Below are 20,080 nucleotides of genomic sequence, written 5' to 3'. Positions count from 1 at the left end.
TGACAGACTTCCCACCCCTCCTTAGAAGATTCTGTGGAGGGGTAGAGAAGTCCAGCTAGCACAGGAATTAAAATGCTGGCTGCTTCTGTAGTAAAGGGCACTCCAGGCCCAAATCCCAATGTACTCTTCTTTCATTCAGAGTAGGGAATAAAGGTTACAAGCAGCACCAACAGTACCAAGTATGAGAACAATCGTAATGACGGAAGACTCAAACTGGACATTTGTGCACGTGAGAATGTGCGAGCCAAATGTGTTAGTGTAAGCCTGCCAAAGCAGCATGTATGTGTGGGAGTTCTGTGCTACATGCAGGTAAAACTGTTACTAGACTGTGGTAAACAGCTCTTTGTCACATGATGTACCATGCAGATCCCTAAGATTAAACATCTGAAAATACTTTGTGCACACAAAAGATGCCCCTTTACAGTTAGATTTTAAGTATTACTTAAGATATATTTTTGCTTAAGAAGTTATTTATACAAAATCTATTGAGCAAGATAGATTTGGGGGAGGGTGCAAATAGTGTCACCTAGACAACAAAATTGCAGCGCTCCACTTCACGGTCCCATCACTCTCAGGCAATGCTTTTGAATGCCAATGAATGCCAATGTACCGTTCAGGTAAAATATTTAAACTACAAACACTTCAAAAATTACTTACACAGAAATTTTCCTGACTGATCTGGATAGAACCAAGTTTTGGATCTACAGTGAAGATGTGTATGTATGCATAGTCAATACACAGCAAAAACTCACTGTATGTAGGTTTAAATTTAGTAACTAATTTTAGTACTAATATTAAAATAAGAGCCTGTAGGTCACTAGTTCAAATCCAGCCAAAGACAATAATGGCCGGAATTCAGTTTGGTGGTTTCAGTCCCATTTATAGTACGAAGGTGTCCATACACCAGAATTGTCACCTTTGCTGTCTCCTGGGCCTCCCCGCAAAGACTGCCAAGATCACCCTCCCTCACCACCTTCCCCTGAAAACAGAAACAGTCCCCACAAACCATGCTTGAGGTTCACTATTAGAGCAATGTAAAGAAAGCATGTGCAGCTTTTTCACAAGCCACACAACAGGCCAGAGAAGTTTGGGCTCAGTAACTGCCGATCCAGCATTTTTAAGCAGCACCAGAAATCACAAGCAGCTGATTTCTATGCTAAAGAGTAAAGTCCTGCATGGATACAAAACTTATATCCACGGATGAGGGTATCCAGAGCTGCAGGGCTCTACCGGGAACCACAGCGGTGAAAGCAGCGGCCGGGCAGGCTGCCACCCCCAGGAGCCAGTGCCCTACGCCGGCGGTGCCTCCAGCATACCTGTACCACCCCCCTAGCCCCTGGTCACACTAGTGCTGTGGGCAGTGTGGGGTCAGTACAGCCACACCAGAGGAGCTGCTGGCTTTTGCTCCTGCGGTTCCCGGTAGAGCGCTACAGCTCCGTGGATACCCATTTATATCCACGCAGGGCTCTACAGAACAGCCTGAAACAACCAACAAAGAGTCAGCATAATTGGAAACTTTTCTTGGATCATCATGCAATATAGCCAGCCTAATCCACTCTGTAGCACAATAGTGTTTGGAACAGCATTACTACATCTGAATATAAAAAGACCTGGAAAAGTGACCCCAGCACAGAAATGACTGATGCCATTTGACTTGTGCTTTACGCACCTGATGGTGCAGGAAGAATAAGTCCCTGTAAGAAAAGCCTCTCTCAAACATACCCTGTTTGAGCTCTGTAAAATGCCAAGGTGTAGTAGCAAATTGCCCGGTGGCTCCTCAGCCTCAGGCCCTGATTCAGCAACACATGCATTTAACTTTGTGACTTATGCACATATTTAAGTGCTTTGCCAAACTGGGGCTTACAAGACCATGAGTCAGTCTATGCAGAGCCCAGGCACCATTAGGCCTAACTGTTACCTTTAGCTCTGGTATTAGTGAAATGAACCACCTCTCCTGTACGCAGAGTGGCCAGAAATATGTGTTTCAGCAAAAAGAGGTTCAATTTAAGTTACTAGCAGAAAGAGCAAGAGTAAAATGCGTCTTCCCCTCAAATGGAAGGAGAACAACAGTTCATAATGTCCATATGGGTGGGCAAACAAAGCAGGAATACAAATTTCATATCCAGGAAATGAAGAGGAAGAAGAAGGCTGCTCATCAATATTCTGTGCAGTGAAAATTTCCATTAGTCTCTCACAAATGAAAAATGCAAATAGCGATGCTGAAGAGCTCGAGCAGAACAAAAATTTTTAGTGTCAAGTTAGAAGTTATCATCAGGAACAAAAAAGGTTTCTCTGCTCTTTATTCGCTCTGAGTTTCTGGAACCACTCACAATGGGACACGCAGAAGCTATTGCTAGCGTACCTGATTTAGTCTCAGGTTTCTTAGATGCCAGAAAAGCCTGTCATCAAAAGGGTTTAAAAAACAAAACAAAAAACACGTGTCCTTTTCACATCAGAAGGATCACCAGCTGCAATCCATTGCATCACTGGTCTCTGGCACACATCCATAGGCCCTGCCTCACACAGCAATATAAATACACAAAAGCTCTTTTATAAGGGTTCGAAGAAAGTGCAAAGGAATAAGTTCAACCTGATGTATCTACCTGAATCTAAGTACTCAGAACAGTAAAAGGTTTTAATTACCAACTCACACTTGCTTTTTACAAAGGCAATAAAAGGTAATAACTGGTATATTGTACACCTATTGTAGTGCATATAAAATGTAATATGGATGAGAGCTGTTCTATTAGCTAACTAGATGCCTTAGGCATACAGAAGAGGGAGCTTGGCAGGTGGTTAACTATTGTGATACCCAGATGTTCGGAGATACTGTATTTGAAGTCTGGGCTTTAAGATTATCATGAAAACTTCTGAAGAGTGACTTCACTAGCCAGTCTGAACTCAGAAGCGGTTTTATTAAAGAAGAAAACACAGTTTAAGAGTTTTTGCACACTAAAACTCCAATGTTAACTTAAAATATCCTATTAATAGGATGCGTCACAGTACAATATGCCTCTTAAATTCTCTGCTATATAACCACTATAAAGGAAAAATTGTGATCAAGCCAAACACAGCAGGAAGATGTGCGATGATGTGTACTTGGATAGTTAGTATGTGAATCTCTCTGGTCACTCAATAACAGACCTAAAAGTGGCAATTCTTCAACAAAGAAACTTCAAAAACAGACTCCAACGTGAAGCTGCAGAACTGGAATTAATTTGCAAACTGGATACCATCAGATTAGGCCTGAATAAAAACTGGGAGTGGTTGAGTCATTACAAAACCTAAACTTAATTTTCCCAATACTAATTTCTCCCTACTGTTACTCACACCTTCTTGTCAACTGTCTGTAATGGGCCACTCTCTTACCACTTCAAAAGAGATTTTTCCTCCCTTGGTATCCTGCTGTTAATTGATTTCTCGTTAGACTGACCTCACACTTGGTAAAGCAACCCCCATCCTTTCATGTATTTATACCTGCTCCTGTATTTTTCACTCCATGCATCTGATGAAGTGGGTTCTAGCCCACAAAAGCTTATGCCCAAATAAATTTGTTAGATTCTAAGGTGCCACAAGGACGCCTCGTTGTTTTTGCTGATGCAGACTAACACGGCTACCACTCTGAAACCTGTAAAATCAGAAGTGTTACATTTCACTTTATTAATTTCTGAAACAACTACTATGAAAGTCAGGAAGTTGCTATAAATACAGAGTAACACAAACATGGATCTGTTACTATGAAAGCTAAACAAAATAAATGCATCATGCTTGCATGGTGTCTGACAGACATACAAGTGGAACAGATTCTAAAACTAGGGGCACTCAAACTTAGAAAACCCTGCTGCCAGACATCAATAGCCTGAAGACATCAGGTCCCAAACATTTCAATATTAAATGCGCATCAGCCTGTTCCACTGAGGAAGTAACCGGATTGTGAGCTACTTGCAGCGTAGTGTGGAGGTGAAGTCATGACTTGTGAGGTCTGCATTTAAAGAACGGCAGCAGTCCTTAGCCTCTGATTAGGCAAGTCCTGAGGGCATTACTCAGTCTATTCAAGCTGAAGCCTTCTCCCCTTCACCCCAATCCATAAGGTGGGAGCAAAGGGGACAGGTGTGACCTATATTCTCGAGTCTGTAGCTGCATCTTACCCATTTATCCATTCTCTCCCCCTACTTTTTTCTCTTTTCTACATACTTCAGAATTAGACACAAACTCCAATCTTATCTCCATACTGCCTTTCATGGTTCTCTCTTTGCTTCCTCTGCCTCTTTACACACCCCTTATTTCTCCACACCTCCTTTCTTCCAGATCCCTTTGTCTTTAAAAGGGGCATGCTGCTGTCCTGCCTGCTCAGTAAGCCTCTTGTTCTTTGTGTTGTATGCCCCTGCAGGAGAATAAGTACTCTGGATAGGAAGTTGCTCAAAGAACATGCAAAAAAGCAAGCACAGGGCCTTGAGGGGAAAAAAAAGCCACCTCTACTTTCTGCTCTCCGCCTTTAGCCCCCAAGTCAAGGAGTATTAATCTAGCACTTTCGTCCACCCCTTTCACTATTCACTGACCCCCAAAAAAACAAAACACAATGCTTTGTTCACAGAGTTGAGGTTGAGTAGCACTGCCTCATGCCCTTCCAGAGTGTGGATGAACTTAAACCTCAGAGCCAAGAAAGAGAATTAAGGTAATGCGTGTATACGGCAGAACCTCAGAGTTACAGACACCAGAGTTACAAACCGACCAGTCAACCACACACCTCATTTGGAACCGGGAAGTACGCAATCAGGCAGCAGCAGAGACAGCAACAAAAAAGCAAACAGCACAGTACAGTGTTAAATATAAACTACTAAAAAAATAAAGGGAAAGTTTAAAAAAAGATTTGACGTGGTAAGGAAACTGTTTCTATGCTTGTTCCATTTAAATTAAGATGGTTAAAAGCAGCGGTTTTCTTCTGCAAAGTAAAGTTTCAAAGCTGTATTAAGTCAATGTTCAGTTGCAAGCTTTTGAAAGAACCATAATGTTTTGTTCAGAGTTACGAACATTTCAGAGCTACAAACAACCTCTATTCCTGAGGTGTTCATAACTAAGGGTATGTCTACACCCAGCCGCTAGTTCGGCGGCTGGGAATCGAAGTTCCGGGTTCAATTTATCGCGTCTGGTCTGGACGCGATATATCGATCCCGGAAGCGCTCGCCGTCGACTGCGGTACTCCAGCTCGGCGAGAGGAGTACCGCGGAGTCGACGGGGAGCCTGCCTGCCGCGTGTGGACCGCGTCTGAACCGCGGTAAGTTCGAACTAAGGTATGTCGACTTCAGCTACGTTATTCACGTAGCTGAAGTTGCGTACCTTAGTGCGAAGTTGGGGGTTAGTGTAGACTAGGCCTAAGATTCTCCAGTACATATACACCCCCTCAAATCTGTATTCACTACAGCCCCTTCACAGTTCAGAGGACTATCCAATCTGAACATGTGTTTTGGTCCCTGTGCATAATTCCAAGGGGTGGAGTTTAAGTTGGGGATAAACAGTTACGTAAGTTTAGTCACCCTCTATCTTCTGGAAGGGCATGAGCAGTAGCATAGGTGGGGGGGGAGCAGCCGCTCCCCTGAGCACTCACTCGGCGCTTCCCAGCACGTCCAGGTCTTCGGCGGCACTCACTTCGGGCTCCGCTGCGTGCATCTTGCAGCAGCGGCTCCTGCTCCCCCCGCTTTGTGGCAGCCAGGTAATGCTCCTCCCTGTGCCCGCTGGGGGGCGCCTGCTACCTTGCGGCTCCAGCGCGGGTTTCCCACAGGCAGCTCCGGGTCTTCGGCGGCAATTCGGCAGCGGGTAATTCGGCGCGGCGGGTTCTTCAGCAAGAGTTGGCTTTTTCTTTTTTCTTTGCTGCTTCGCAGCAGGTGGCGCCTTTTTTCCCTGTGTTCGCTCCCCCTGCTCTTAGAACCTGGCTACGCCACTGGGCAGGAGATAGAGCTTGGCAAACTTAGTTTTCATTAATATAGAGTTGACAATGCATCTCCCCTGCTTGAGGAAATAGTGGTAGAGAGACTGAGGGGCATACCTCTCTGAGCTCCAACCTCCTCCTGGAGCTTTTATGTCCTTGTTAAGCTTGGAAGGGCCCCGGGGAGTGGGAAAGGTGGGACGGCTACAAGGACATGCACCAGTTGGACATACAAAGGGAGAAGAAACAGTGGTGCTTGAGTCTCCTACCCCAAATCTGGGGTTAGTATATGGGGAAGGGGTTTCTGCCCACATTTCTGCAGTATGAGGCTCACAGAGGTATGAAGTGGCCCATTCATCGCAATAAGATGTTCTCAGTTGGATGAAAATGAATGACTTCCCTTCCACAGTAGCCCCACATCAACATATCAGCTTCAGATTCCAGATACAAAACTGCACTGGATACATTGGACTGTCCCAGGGGGGACTTGGGCAGATGGCATTAGGGGGAGGACTTGTTCCCTTAAGTCAACACGAGTATGTTTTTCAGTTTGTGTTACTCAAAGGACTTCCTGAGGAAACAGCTTGTAGAGATGTGAACTGTCTGTTTAAAAAAAAAAAAAGGTACTAAAGATTTTATAGTATAATAATTTGAAATATTTCTGAAGTGGTTCTTGGTAAAGCTGAATAGCTGAGCTCAGTGACAGTCCCACTAAGTTTTATGAGGGTCACAGCCTTAGTTTTGTCCTAGCTTTGCACCAAAAGTTTTAAGAATCTGAAAACATTAAAAAGGAGTATACTTTGTGGGGACTGTATCTTGGAAATCCTCTGACCAAATGACTACAAATTTATAAAACTTTCAAAAGGACCTGCTATTCAAAGCAGAAAGCTGGCAGAGAGTAGTAGTAGTGTGCACAGCAGATATTCTGAGGACAAAATTTAAACTCCCTCCTTGGGGGGTGATCAGGTTCAATGGCTATATGTTGCACTGACCTACCCAGTGACTAACGTCAAGCATGCCTCTATATACTAGTGCATGTGCTGCAAGATTGCTGCTATGTTGCAAGCAAAAGTCACTCCCTCTGGTGTGGAACTTCAGTGTCAGCAGCTTACAGACCCAGAAAAAAACCCTAATATTTTAAAACAGGGTTTGCCCAGTGCGTCAGTGGGTGCTGGACAAAAGCCAAGATCAAACCCATTTGGGTGATCACTTTTCAGTGGTGATAGTATCCATGCAATAGTGAGAGCCACATTGCAAGAATTGGAAAGTTTACTGACAGGACCTTTAACCCTCTGTGACACACTGTACCTCGGGGGAACACCCTGCACCCCCATGTTCATCCTTATAATATGACAGTGTGGTATTCAATGCAAAGTGTGTCATGTCGGGTGTCTTCGGAAGGCTCGTGATGCACTAAGCATTGTTGTTATAGTAATGTTATAGGTTGTAATTTCATGTATATAGTTCTGAGGCTGAAAATGTGTCCTCTTGGCTTAAAACAAGCCCAGGCAAAACTCTCCAGGAGTAGAGGGGCAGGTCACACCTCATCAGGGCATGTTTGGGACAAACCCAGCCTCACAGGAACAAAGAACAATGGCCTAGGCAGCAACAAAGGATCTGTTGGACTCTCAAGTGAGTCACCCCCCCTTCCCTTGGTCAGTTTGGGACTACGATGAGGTAATGCTCACCTGGCTCTGAAGGGGGGGGGGGCAAAGCCAAGAGGGAAGAAAGAACAGGATAAAAAGGAGAGACATTTGCCATGCTCTTCCTCTCTCTTCCACCTTCATCTACAGACATCACCACCAAGCGACTGAAACACTGATCAAAGGGGAGAGCCTGGCTGAAGGGCAATCCGACAGCCTGTGGTGAGAAGCATCTAAGTTGGTAAGGGCACTGAAAGCGTTAAGATCAGCTTAGAATGCGTTTTGCTTTTATTTCATTTGACCAAATCAGACTTGTTGTGCTTTGACTTATAACCGCTTAAAATCTATCTTCTGTAGTTAATAAATGTGTTTGTTTATTCTACCTGAAGCAGTGAGTTTGGTTTGAAGCATGTCAGAGACTCCCCTTGGGATAACAAGCCCGGAACATATCAATTTCTTTGTTAAATTGACGAACTCATAAGCTTGCAGCGTCCAGTGGGCATAACTGGACACTGCAAGACGGAGAGGTTCCTAGGGTTGTGTCTGGGACCAGAGATATTGGGTAGTGTCGTTCAGTTGCATAATCCAAGCAGCGGCTGGCCAAAAGTGCTCACTCACGTAGCTGGGAGCAGTTTACATGCTAGAGCAGGGGTGGGCAAACTACGGCCTGGGGGCCGCATCCGGCCCTTCAGACATTTTAATCTGGCCCTCGAGCTCCTGTTGGGGAGCAGGGTCCAGGGCTTGCCCCGCTCCGGCGCTCCCGCCGGGAAGCAGGGTCGGGGGCTTGTCCCGCTCCATGCGTGCTGTGGCTCTGCGCAGCTCCTGGAAGCAGCGGCATGTCCCCCCTCCGGCTCCTACATGTAGGGGCAGCCAGGGGGCTCCGCACGCTGCCCCCGCCCCAGGCACCACCTCCGCAGCTCCCACAGGCCAGAACCGCGACCAATGGGAGCTGCAGGGGCGGTGCCTGCGGACAGAGCAGCGCACAGAGCTGCTGGCCATGTCACTGCGTAGGAGCTGTAGGGGGGAACATGTTGCTGCTTGAGGCAAGTGCTACCCGGAGCCTGCACCCCGACCCCCTCCCGCGCCCCAACCCCCTACCCCAGCCCTGATTCCCCTCCCGCCCTCTGAACTCCTCGGACCCTGCCCGGAGCCCCCTCCTGTACCCTGAACTCCTCATTTCTGGCCCCACCCCAGAGCCCTCACCTCCTCCCACACCCCAACCCCCAATTTCGTGAGCATTCATGGCCCGCCATACAATTTCCATACTCAGATGTGGCCCTTGGGCCAAAAAGTTTGCCCACCCCTGTGCTAGAGGCTGTGCATGAACAGCCCCGGAGTGGGGGTTCTCACAGCACAGTAAAGCTAGCTCCCAGAGTCGAGGATTCGAGTGACCAAGCAGATCACTGGTCCAGGTAACACCAGGGGAACGTCACACCCTCCATCTCTGCACATATTCACATAAGAACCTTGTCCGTAAATTTGCACCATTAACCCTACTACAGGCCATGAGAATCCACAACAAGTTTCAAGACAAATCTGGGTATGCTTGTGAATTTTAAAGCATACTGAGGGGAAAAAAATGGATCTTTAAAAAACGCTCATCTCAGCTTTATGAGGCAGCAAGAGTTGCCCCTGCTGGATCCTCAATTTCTACACCCACCCTGTCCGTTAGTCTCATGAAGACCAATCAGCAAGTGGGAAAGGGAAAGGAATGGGTCTGAGAACAAGGACACCCTTTGTTTTTTTCACCACTTGTGTTGCTGGCTGGGTGACAGCAGTGATCACATGCAGCTGGAACTGCTGCATCCCTCCTCAGGGAGATTTTGCTTCCCTGCTGAATGGAAGGCCACCCTGAAGGTTGAGAGCTACCAGGTTAGATGACTGCATCCATTTCTTAAATTCAGCCCAATCTCACAAGAACAGTGTTGCCATAAAAGTTGCAAGAATTAGCAAGTTTTGCAAGATTTGGTATTTTTCTTAAAGCCCCAGCTCCTAATGTCCCACGGATATGTGAGCGTGAAGAACATGGGAGATATCTGTATAATATTCATAAAATTAATGTGTACCTCTGTCTATTTGATTACGATCATGCTGTCTGCCACAGGGCTGCAAAGAGTTAACTCAGTCCTAGGTGGGTTTTGCATATCTGCAGGAACCAGACTTAATGGCTGTAGATATTTAAGCACTTTCTTAAGCTGACAGTACAGGTTCTGTTTCATCTGTACACATAGCGGACAACCACCTCCTACCTTAGGACAGCGCCTTCAGGCATGAAATCTTAAACAGAGTATTTAGAAATGTTACAAAAGCAGCCAAGAACGGTCTGCAGAAAGGCAGATGGAAGTCAGATCTCCAGCTGTGGGAGCGTGCATGGCATAAGCTGAGCAACCCCCAACCCCAAAATATTTAAAGCATGCTTTGTTATTTTAACCCTTGTCACCAATTTCTATGTTCCTATAGATAAACAAATACTTTGTTTTCAAGAAGCTGTTTGGCATCACTGGATTCTCCTGCTGATCCTAGGGGAAAATCACTGGCAATCACCAAATCCAGTTGGGCCTGCTAAGCAGACATGGTTGGTGCAACGCTATCTGATTAAAATATGACGATGTAAATTATTTTTGCTACCACTGTTATATAATTGCAACAAATCTTGTACAAAGTGTGGCATGTAAGATGTCTATGGAAGAATTACGGTTTGCTGAATATGACTGTGCTATTTGTATACATGTATCATTTTTGTATTTGAAGTTATGAAAAATTAACTATGTATCTATATTTCAAATATTTGCTCCTGTGGTAAAACCCACAAGGCATTTAGCCTGCACATCTAAGGACTATTCTAGTTAAATGGCCCATCAAGGAACTCTTAACTCACAATGGACCATGGGAGACGCCTATCTACACTTAATGGACTTTCCTGTGATTGCCTGACTAACTGAAGCATGCATGGACATGTGACTTGCCCATGTGACCCCAAACACCAACTTGTCCCCTGTAATTTTTCACAGTAAGAACAATGGGATTCCCTTCACTTGGCAGAAGCTATAAAAGGCCCTGGAAACATCTCCATTTTGCCTCTTTCCTGTTCAAACCTCTGGACTATGAACTTATACTAATGGGAACACTCTAAGCAAAGGACTGAAGACCTTCCAATGATTTGGAAGCAACCAGAGACTTAACAAGCCAGCAGTTTATTCCATCACTGCTACAAGCCTGAACCAAGAACTTTGCAATTACTGTACGTATTTGATTCCTTTAGCCAATTTTAACTCTCACCTTTCTTTTTATAAATAAACCTTTAGATAGATATTAGATACTAAAGGATTGGCAGTAGTGTGATTATTGGGTAAGATCTGAGTTATATATTGACCTGGGTATGTGGCTGGTCCTTTGGGATAAGAAGAACCCTTTTGTTTGATGAAATTTGTTTTAAATAACCACTCATCATTAAGTCTAGTGTCTGGGTGTTGAATCCATGTCTGGAATACTTAAGGAGGCTGCATTTCTGACTTCTTGTTAGCCAGTGTGGTGAGACAGAAGTTTACTTTTGTTGCTGGTTTGGTATCTCTCAAGGAAGAATAACCACCAGTTGTGGGGTGTCTCTGCCCTTTTTCCCAGCAGCTTGTCCTGAATTTGGTATGGTCAGTTGTGACCCATGGAGGCATGGTCACAGTTGGTAAACAGGGGTACTGTAACCTAGAGATCCAGTTCAAAAGTGGGTTGAATCATGGGATTTCACTCAGAAGTGCAGGTACTGGACCTGTACAAAGTGTTACTTGTAAAAGGGCTCCAATAGGGCAGGAGGAGAGAGAAGAGAGGCAGGTCAAAGATACAGTCCATCCTGAACCATGACACAGAATCTCAGCTTTTTATTTCTCTCTTTCTTTCTAATACTCATAGTTGTGAAACATAGGTTGTGACCCAAGTATACCCTAAAGGCTTAAAAACCAAGAAGGCAGGTAAAAGGCACTCACAATTTTTTCTTCTTAAATCTCAATTCTGTTCATCTACTGACTAAACCAAATATGAACACTTAAGACTTTTTAAACATACTGAATATATTTTAGATAACTGGACAGCTCATCTTCAACATGTTCTTCCACATGCTAGAAGCCTTTTCTGCATTGATTGTTTTTCTTAAGACAAGTCCACTTCAGCCCTGTAAGACTGACTGTTCACTATTCAGGTTTACCTGTCCCCATTAAGTTCCCCCACTTCTATTAATCATCTCTTCAGGTGTGTTTGTAGTACACATTAAGTGCATTGGCAAGTTTTGTCCTGTTCTCTGGAATTTGGTCTACCAATGTTCTCTTCACATTTCCTCATCCTACACTGATTCCTGTTCTGCCTCTCCAATCTTTAAATCAGGATAGCTTCTAAGTCCCCTCTGACGCCTCATCATAGGCGCCGACTGCGTGGGTGCTCCGGGGCTGGAGCACCCACGGGGAAAAATTGGTGGGTGCTCTGCACCCACTGGCAGCGCCCCACCCCAGCTCACCTCCACCTCCGCTCTGCCTCCTCCCCTGAGCGCGCCGCGTCTCCGCTTTTCCCCCTGGCTCCCAGCGCTTGCACCACAAAACAGCTGTTTCGCACAGCAAGAGCTGGGAGGGAGGAGGGGGAACACGGCAGGCTCGGAGAAGAGGTGGGGGGGGGGGCTCGAGCACCCACCGGCGCAGGGAAAAGTTGGTGCCTATGTGCCTCATTATTTTGATGTTAAGAATTTTATTAACTCCCTTAAACCAAATAACGGAATTTTCCAGCATAGTCTCCTTACATCTAGCAAAAAACAAAACAAAACAAAACACACACTACTATATTTGCACTATCTTCACCTTTGCCACAAAGTTTATTTTGTGTGACCACAGCCCATCCCCTTGATTAGCAAGAGTTCTGATCATCCTTCATCTCTCCATTTAATTCTGTTATCTTTTCAAGATGGCTTCTTGTATGGCCACCAATACACCTACCCAGTTTCTTTTCAGGATGGAGACTTTTGTACTTTGTGTATGCTCTTATATACTTCTTCACTGCTTGACTTTATCATTTAGCTTCAATTTGTTCAAGAAAGCTGTGGAAGCTTCCATATTTTCTTCCAACGTACTTAAACAGAAATTACACATTCAAAACCCATCACACGATTGCCATAGATGACCTCTGAACAAAGAATAATAAGCAGCTGAATGTCTATAATATTGAAATTTCCTGAATTAAACAAGTCCAAGTTCAAAATTCATGGAGCACAGCTTTGTCTTTGATTCTTGTCTAGACATCAAGATTTGTTACTTTGAATAAAATTTATATAGTCTACCATTCATTACAAAGAACAAAAACTAGACAGTTCACTGTGGGATGTACCGTGCCCATGTTTTAGGATTTCTCAACCATCGTCTGAAATAGTGCAAGAAAAGAGGCTTCCTAACTAGTACAAAACTTTCCACCAAGGAGAGTCAATTTTGTTTGACCAGGAAGCTCATGCTACCCATGCTTCCCTCCCATAACCTATGATGGACTTGAAGAAAAAAATCCCACATCACTGGATGCACATGCACACATATGCAGAGCCATTAATAAGTCGAGAGATTAGAGACCTAGAAAGAACAATTTCTGCATAATAAATTGGCACCTCTTTCGGAAGAGGTGTCAGTCAAACTTTTTTTTTTACATCCTACTGTTAATTATTACATTACAGGTTACTAAAATAAGGGAAATATTTGTATGCATCACAGGTAGTTACAGTCTCTTATTCGGTGCTTCATATAGCAAAAATGAAGATTTATCACTTTCATTTGTATGGAAGCAACAGGGTCAGATATGAATTAATCTGTTGTGAAAACAACTACTCAGCTCAAAATTAGTGTTCACGTTTAAATTACAACTAAGAGTATCACTAGACAGAGAAGCCACTGTAGGACTTTTAATCAGGCTAGTTCATTTCAAGTCTAAATACTAACATAACCGAAAGGCAAAAAACGAAAACAAGCACACCACCCAAAAAAGTAAGTTTTATCTTCAGCCAAGATTATCAGGAAGCAGAGACTCTCTCTCCAACTGCCACATACCTTGGATGCTTGGGGCGTTGATATCACATGAACAGTGCTGGGTTTGACTCCATTAGCCTTAGGTCGCTTATAGAGAGCAAACCTGCTTTTCCTACGTCCTCTGTCACCATTAGGGAGGGAGCCATTGTACCTAAGAACAAACAAGAAGTTCATATTTATTCCATACTCTTTGGCATGCAGCAGGGAAGGGAAGCAGAGTTGGAAATGAAACTATCAGATCATGCGCCATAAAGATTACAAAGCAGGAGGCAGCACACCCTGGAGCAAGAAAGTTTACTTACTAGATAGAACCAATGAGTACAGCTTTCAATTTTCTAAAGAGTGTGAACAAGTTGGTGAATCTGAACTTAACACTTTCACTTATCTTAACAGATTTTGTTACATGCTAAGAAAGGCTGACAGTTGAGTGCAGCAACTTTGGGCTTGTCTACACTGGCAATTTACAGCACTGCAACTTTCTCGCTCAGGGGTGTGAAAAAACACCCTCCTGAGCGCAGCGAGTTTCAGCGATGTAAAGTGCCAGTGTAGACAGTGGTAGCTACGCCCCTCATGGAGGTGGTGTTGTTTTTTTTTTTGTTTTTTGTTTTTTGTTTTGTTTTTTGTTTTTTTTTTTTAAGAGCACTGGGAGAGCTCTCTCCCAGCGCTCTGCCACGACCACACAAGCCACATTAAAATGCTGCCGCGGCAGCGCTTTAGCATTGCCAGTGTAGACTAGCCCTTTGAGAATGCTGGTTTTACAAGCTATGGAAACATTTCTGCACCTCTATATTGGAACACCAGTCTAGCCTTATGACTCCCAAAATTTCTGTACTTTCAATGCAATTCTAACTTTTCTGCACATTTTATTGGAAGAGTATTGGAAGTTTTTGCAACATTTGTTTTTCCCTTCCCTTCTCCAGAAACCACGGGGGAAGGGGAAATGGTTTCCAGAAGTTCTTAAGTCTTAGAAGTACATCCCACTGAAAGAATGGGATTTATGCTCCTAAATCACTTAGGCACTTCAAAACCTACCAGAGGTCTAATGAGGTTTGATTCATTATTCTGGACATTTAAAACCTCACCTCGTCAGTGAAATGAGACACTTGAATGAAATCATTAATGAGGCTTCCTCAGGAATACAATATGTATTAATATTCCCTACCTCCTTCCTTTCTCTCTACAGACAGCAGCCCCAAAGTACTGGTTAATCCAGAGGAAGGTGATCCAACATCAGCGAGAATACAGCTTCCTCCAAGGAATGGATTCTTTTGGGGTGCACAAGCCTCAAAATGCCTAGCTTTCCCAAATCCTTTGGTGAGGAAGATTCTTATTGCAGTCCTTGTGCACAATGCAATGTACTGTGAGCTCTCTGAACAGACTAGGATCAGCTTTATAAATATGTCCCCCAGGTTTCTCTTTCCTCAGTGCAATTAACAGAGATGCCTCTCCATAAATCAGTTCCTGCCCATTAAAAGAGAAAAGGGTCCTGTAGAAAAATATACTATCATCATGTAATTAAACTATACCATAATGCATTTGTACAAGGTGGCCAAATAAAAGGTTGTACGGGCAACCGTAATTCTGGCATTTCCTAACTTGAGTGCTCACTTTTGCAGTCTAAATGTTTTTAGCATTTATATATACACGCACACATAAAATGTCATCATCTACACAAGACAGCAATACCTGTGAAATATGCTGGCGGGTTTTAGCTTGCCTCAAGACAATACTCTTTCTACTCAAGGTTTCAAACAGGAAATAGCTACCTTTGTAGAAGTAATAACTCCTTAAGAGATCACACAAACAATAATTAGCGTCATTTTATGTTCTCTTGCATTTTTAAATTAAAGTTTTGCTATGTAAACTGAATGTTTAGTACCAGATCCTAGTAGGGCTACTTGATAACGGAGAAAGATATGGAACTCTGCAGTTTCCATGTAAGAACTGTCTCAGTATTTTAAGTACACTACAGGGTTATGCTGGAAAAGGTTATTTTGTCTGAGCTTCCTATATTGCATGACTTTTCTGCATTAGCTAAATAACTCCTACCTCTGAATGATTGAGAGGTTTTAATGGAGATTTTTAGCTAGTATTTTCCGTCCATGAAGCTGCAGACACACCTCTTTTGCTCTTGTAATTCACTTGGATTCTCCTGATCACAGATGGCATGTTTTCATGAAGACTCAAATCGTCTTTTTTTTTTTTTTTTTTTAAATACACAAAAATTAAATTAGTGGCAAGATATAAGGTATATCTATAAAGATGTTGTCTTATGACAGTGAACTATTTTATACTTCCCAAAATGCAACAGCAGCTTACAAAGTATGTGTGGTAGAGTCTTATAAATATACTGAGGTGTACAAGAAGTAGAAAAATCTACTATTTAAGCTTTGACATTTATAGTGACGCCAAAGGGCTAGAAAAAATGTTTCCATTTAGCGCCAAAAGGCAGAGAGTTGCACTAGGAATAGGGACAAATATTTATGTTATGCTTCAAATTTTAGTGCAGCTGCTTTTATTTTGCCTCCAGGACTGGCAATCTAGAATATCAAATACAGTTACTAAGTGTGCGTGAATGTTATATCAATGCTTAATGTCAGGGAATCTCCCTCACTCCTCACCACAAGTAACAGTTTACATATAATGTGTATATCATTTCTCTAGGCACATTAACACTTAAATGTGAAAGATACAAACATATTATTAAACTCCATGAAAAGCCAACCTACAAAGTCTAAATCCTCTCAACTCCACCAAAAGCCTGCAGCAGATGTGATTTGCAGAAAACCTAGTCTTTGGAACTTGGAAAAAGCAAATTCCATTGTTAAAGGACCTTTAATGAGAACACCTGCTCATGTGCAGGTCTTCTGGGGACCCAGTTGAAGAAAACTGTTGATGCCCGTGACCCAACGGAGCTGGGGATGAGGGGTTTGGGGGGTGAGGGCTGCAGGGTGTGGGAGGGGGCTCTGGGCTAGGGCAGGGGTGCAGGCTCTAGGGTGGAGCTGGGACTGAAGGGTTTGGGGTGCAGGAGGGGGCTTCGGACTGGGGCAGGGGATTAGGGCAGGGGGTTACCTCCAGCGGCTCCTGGTCAGCGACGTAGCCAGGGTGCAGAGACAGGCTTCCCGCCTGTCTTGGCACTGCGCTGCGCCTGAAGTGGCCATCAGGAGGTATGGCTCCTAGGCGGAGGTGCACAAGCGGCTCCGCACAAGCGGCTCTGCATGGCTCTCACCTGCAGGCACTGCCCTCTCCCCCAGCTCCCATTGGCCGGTTCCTGTCCAATGGAAGTGTGAAGCTGGTGCTCGGGACGGGGGCAGCACACGGAGCACCGTGGCCCCCCTGCCTAGAAGCCGGACCCGCTGCTGGCTGCTTCCGGGGTGCAGTGCGGTGTCAGAACAGGTAGGCACTAGTCTGCCTTAGCTGGGCAGCACCGCCGACGGGACTTTTAACGTGCCTTACATGCCGCAACCCAGTACTGGGTCGCGACGCAAATTTTGAAAAACACTGTCCTAGATGTCCTAAAGTGTCAGGGTAAAGCATGCAGAAAAGATGGCCTCGGGGGTGCATCTACACTAGTTTTCTGCTTAAAAGTTTCTTGGTGGTAATAATGGTGGGAAAGCTGATTAAGACCTGCCACTGGCTTTTTAAACAGCACCATCTAACCCTATGGGATAAGAACTTTGCTGGCAGCCTGTCTGTCAACACTCACACCATTGTAAACACAAGTGGCAACAAGCTTCAGAAGGAGAAAATGTAGACAAGGCCACAGATGTACAGGACCAAATACATAAAGGCTTTAGAGACCTTGAATTGTACCTAGAAACCAACTGAAAGTCTTTGGAGCTCCTAGCTCTGACTGTGTGCACTTGGGCGTATCACTTGTATCTCCTTTCCACTCTATGAAATAGGGAATATACTGCTGTAGTTACCCCTCACAAGGGCATTGTGATAGTCAATACTTGTATAATATTTTGAAAATGCAGAGTGCCATGGCAGCGTTACATAGTCATGTAATAGTAGTAATGCTATGCAATTTAGGGCCTCAAAAGGCATTTTAGAAAGATAGGCCAGCAGGCAATTAGTTTCCCAGATAGGTTTTCCATTGAGAAACAGCAGCAGTTTTGCTTTCCGTTATTTGCATCAATCTAGTGACACAAACTTCACTGTGTACAGAGACATTTCTTAGTACAAGTCTCTCTCTGTCACGCCACAAACTTAAATCAAAATGCCTTTCCCAGTTTAATTTGGAAAGGACTATAGATAGATTATAGACCAAGAAGTTACAGTAGTTCACAACAACTAGCATGACAGATGTATGGTTTCTCCCCACCTCAATGAATAATCTGAAATCTCTATGGTGAGGAAGTACTTGACATAGCTTTCAAAGTAAAGTCAGAGGCAAAAGACAGTGGTGACCCTCTTCAACATGACAACTTATTCCATTTCAACTTCATATATTACTGTGCAATACAGTCTGGGCACAATAATTAGCATTTAGAGTTAGAGACTTGCTTGAGATCTGTTATGCAGCATGACTGTTACCTTCATTGCTTTGTACAAGTGTGGTTGAAAGAGGCCCTTCGAGTTCTGGTTGATTGGGAGGCCCTCTTACTAGAGCACCTCTATTTGCTTTTTTGGGAATGGACTAATAGAAGACTCCCACAGAAGTACCTTATTTGGTGGTTATAGTAATAAATACTGGAACTTCTAGTTTACATTTTAAAATACCGACAAGGGAATATTTTACATCATTATACAAGACTGAGGATTTTTCCCCCATTTTGGATTACATTGAATGATATTTACCTTTGTAGATAGGGAAGCCAAGGCTTACTGTTTCAGAAAATTTAACCTCACATTGTTTCAGCATTGCCTTTTTTACCTATCACTCCCTCTGAAATAGATTTTACTGCATCATACATTTATTGACCATGTCTTATTTCATTGATATTTTGAGGTAAGTAGCCGACAGAAGAATATTTTGGGGGTTTTTTAAGTGTACGAAAACAAATTAGTCTAATTTGAGAGCGTTGTCAAGTAGTGGAAGAAGGGTAATTCAGTACTTCTGTATTCTATTAGCAGGATGGCATCCAAATGAATGTATATTGTCAGTAAGGATACTACCCTAAAACCCCAGGAAAGCCCACTTGAACTGAGGATAGATTTGAATCCTGCCTTGTCTTCAGCCATTAGTACCAGTGAAAGCTACTAAAAATGCCAGTTTCAGAAGTCGCCTGGGTCACCAGCAGAAGTTTGCTATAGAACAATTTGGAAATAATCTTAAAAGAAAACAAACGACAACAAAAATCTCACTAATCCTGCCCCTGTAGTGAGTCAGTCAGTCAATCCATTCTAGAACGCTATTTGAATGCTCCTCCAACTAAGAGCTCTGCTTGGTGGAATACCATTCAATGCTTTATGGCAAACTGCAGAGGACTGCACAAAAGCCACTAGCATAGATTGTTTTTAAAATGCTAGTTCTATTAACACCTCAAACAGCTGCCTTGCAAGCCTGAACAGAGCACACAGCTCTCCCTTTCATCCTAAAGGGAAAGTTTATCCCATGATATTGCACATGCTTTTTGCAATCTACAACATTGGTCACTAATGAAAGAATCCATTTAAGAGATATTACAGCAGAGAACAGATTTAAAATTTTTATTAAAGCTAAAGTGTAAAAAATTATATAATACATAGGTTGAGAAAAGAGTGTCTGTACATGTGGGTATAGTGCTTAGATTATCCACAAATACAAAAAGGTTGTTTTTAAAGTCATAAGATACATATTGTGCATAAATCAGCAATAACCCAAATTTAGGTGAATAGATTTAACAATACAGTTTAGATACTAGAATCCGTACTATAGTTAGAAGCAAAAGTACAGCTTAAATCTATTTTTAAAAGGAAATTTGACACCTTAAAATTGTGAAATTCCCAGGATGTACAGAGTAGCCCCTGAACTTAGAGTAAAATCCCATAAGGATTTTTAAGACCCAGAATCTTTCACAGCAACTTGAAGATTACTTGAGAATAAAGAATGAAATCTTTGCTCCACTTTTCAAGTAGTTATTCTGATGATACAGGCAAGTGAAGCTGGCATTTTCTGATCGTTCAGAAGTTCAAGCTGTACTTTGAACTGTCAAGAGCAACCAACTGTAATATGGGTAAGGAGGAGAGAGTCCAGTACATATATGCACTGTAGCATCCTTCTTCCTAGAGAAGAGACAGGCCTGTGTTACCTTGACTGAATTCTTTGGGGCAAGGTCAATCTTTGTTCTGTGTTTGTACTGCACTAGCACAATAGGGTGCTGGTCCGTGACTAAGACTCTGGGGTGCTACAGTAATACAAGTAATACTTTAGCGAACACAAAAAGTAATTAATTCACTGATATCCCCCTTCTACCCAATAAATCACTACCAACCAAAAAGAAACAAATCTAAAAACCCTACCTTATAAAAGGCCAGAAACCCCATGA

At 43.4% G+C, this 20,080-nt stretch overlaps 1 protein-coding gene across 1 annotated transcript in view; it reads right to left on the bottom strand.

Annotated features, from left to right (window-relative positions):
* PELI2 (pellino E3 ubiquitin protein ligase family member 2) overlaps positions 1 to 20,080 on the bottom strand; it is a 124,472-nt gene that overhangs the window by 75,657 nt on the left and 28,735 nt on the right. The window contains exon 2 of the mRNA XM_065403648.1: positions 13,629 to 13,758. Within this exon, the coding sequence (XP_065259720.1) occupies positions 13,629 to 13,758 (130 nt within the window). The remainder of the gene's footprint in view (positions 1 to 13,628; positions 13,759 to 20,080) is intronic.

This window comes from Emys orbicularis, chromosome 4 (assembly GCF_028017835.1).
Source record: "Emys orbicularis isolate rEmyOrb1 chromosome 4, rEmyOrb1.hap1, whole genome shotgun sequence".
NCBI lineage: Eukaryota > Metazoa > Chordata > Testudines > Emydidae > Emys > Emys orbicularis.
This window is presented reverse-complemented; position numbering and strand designations above follow the sequence as displayed.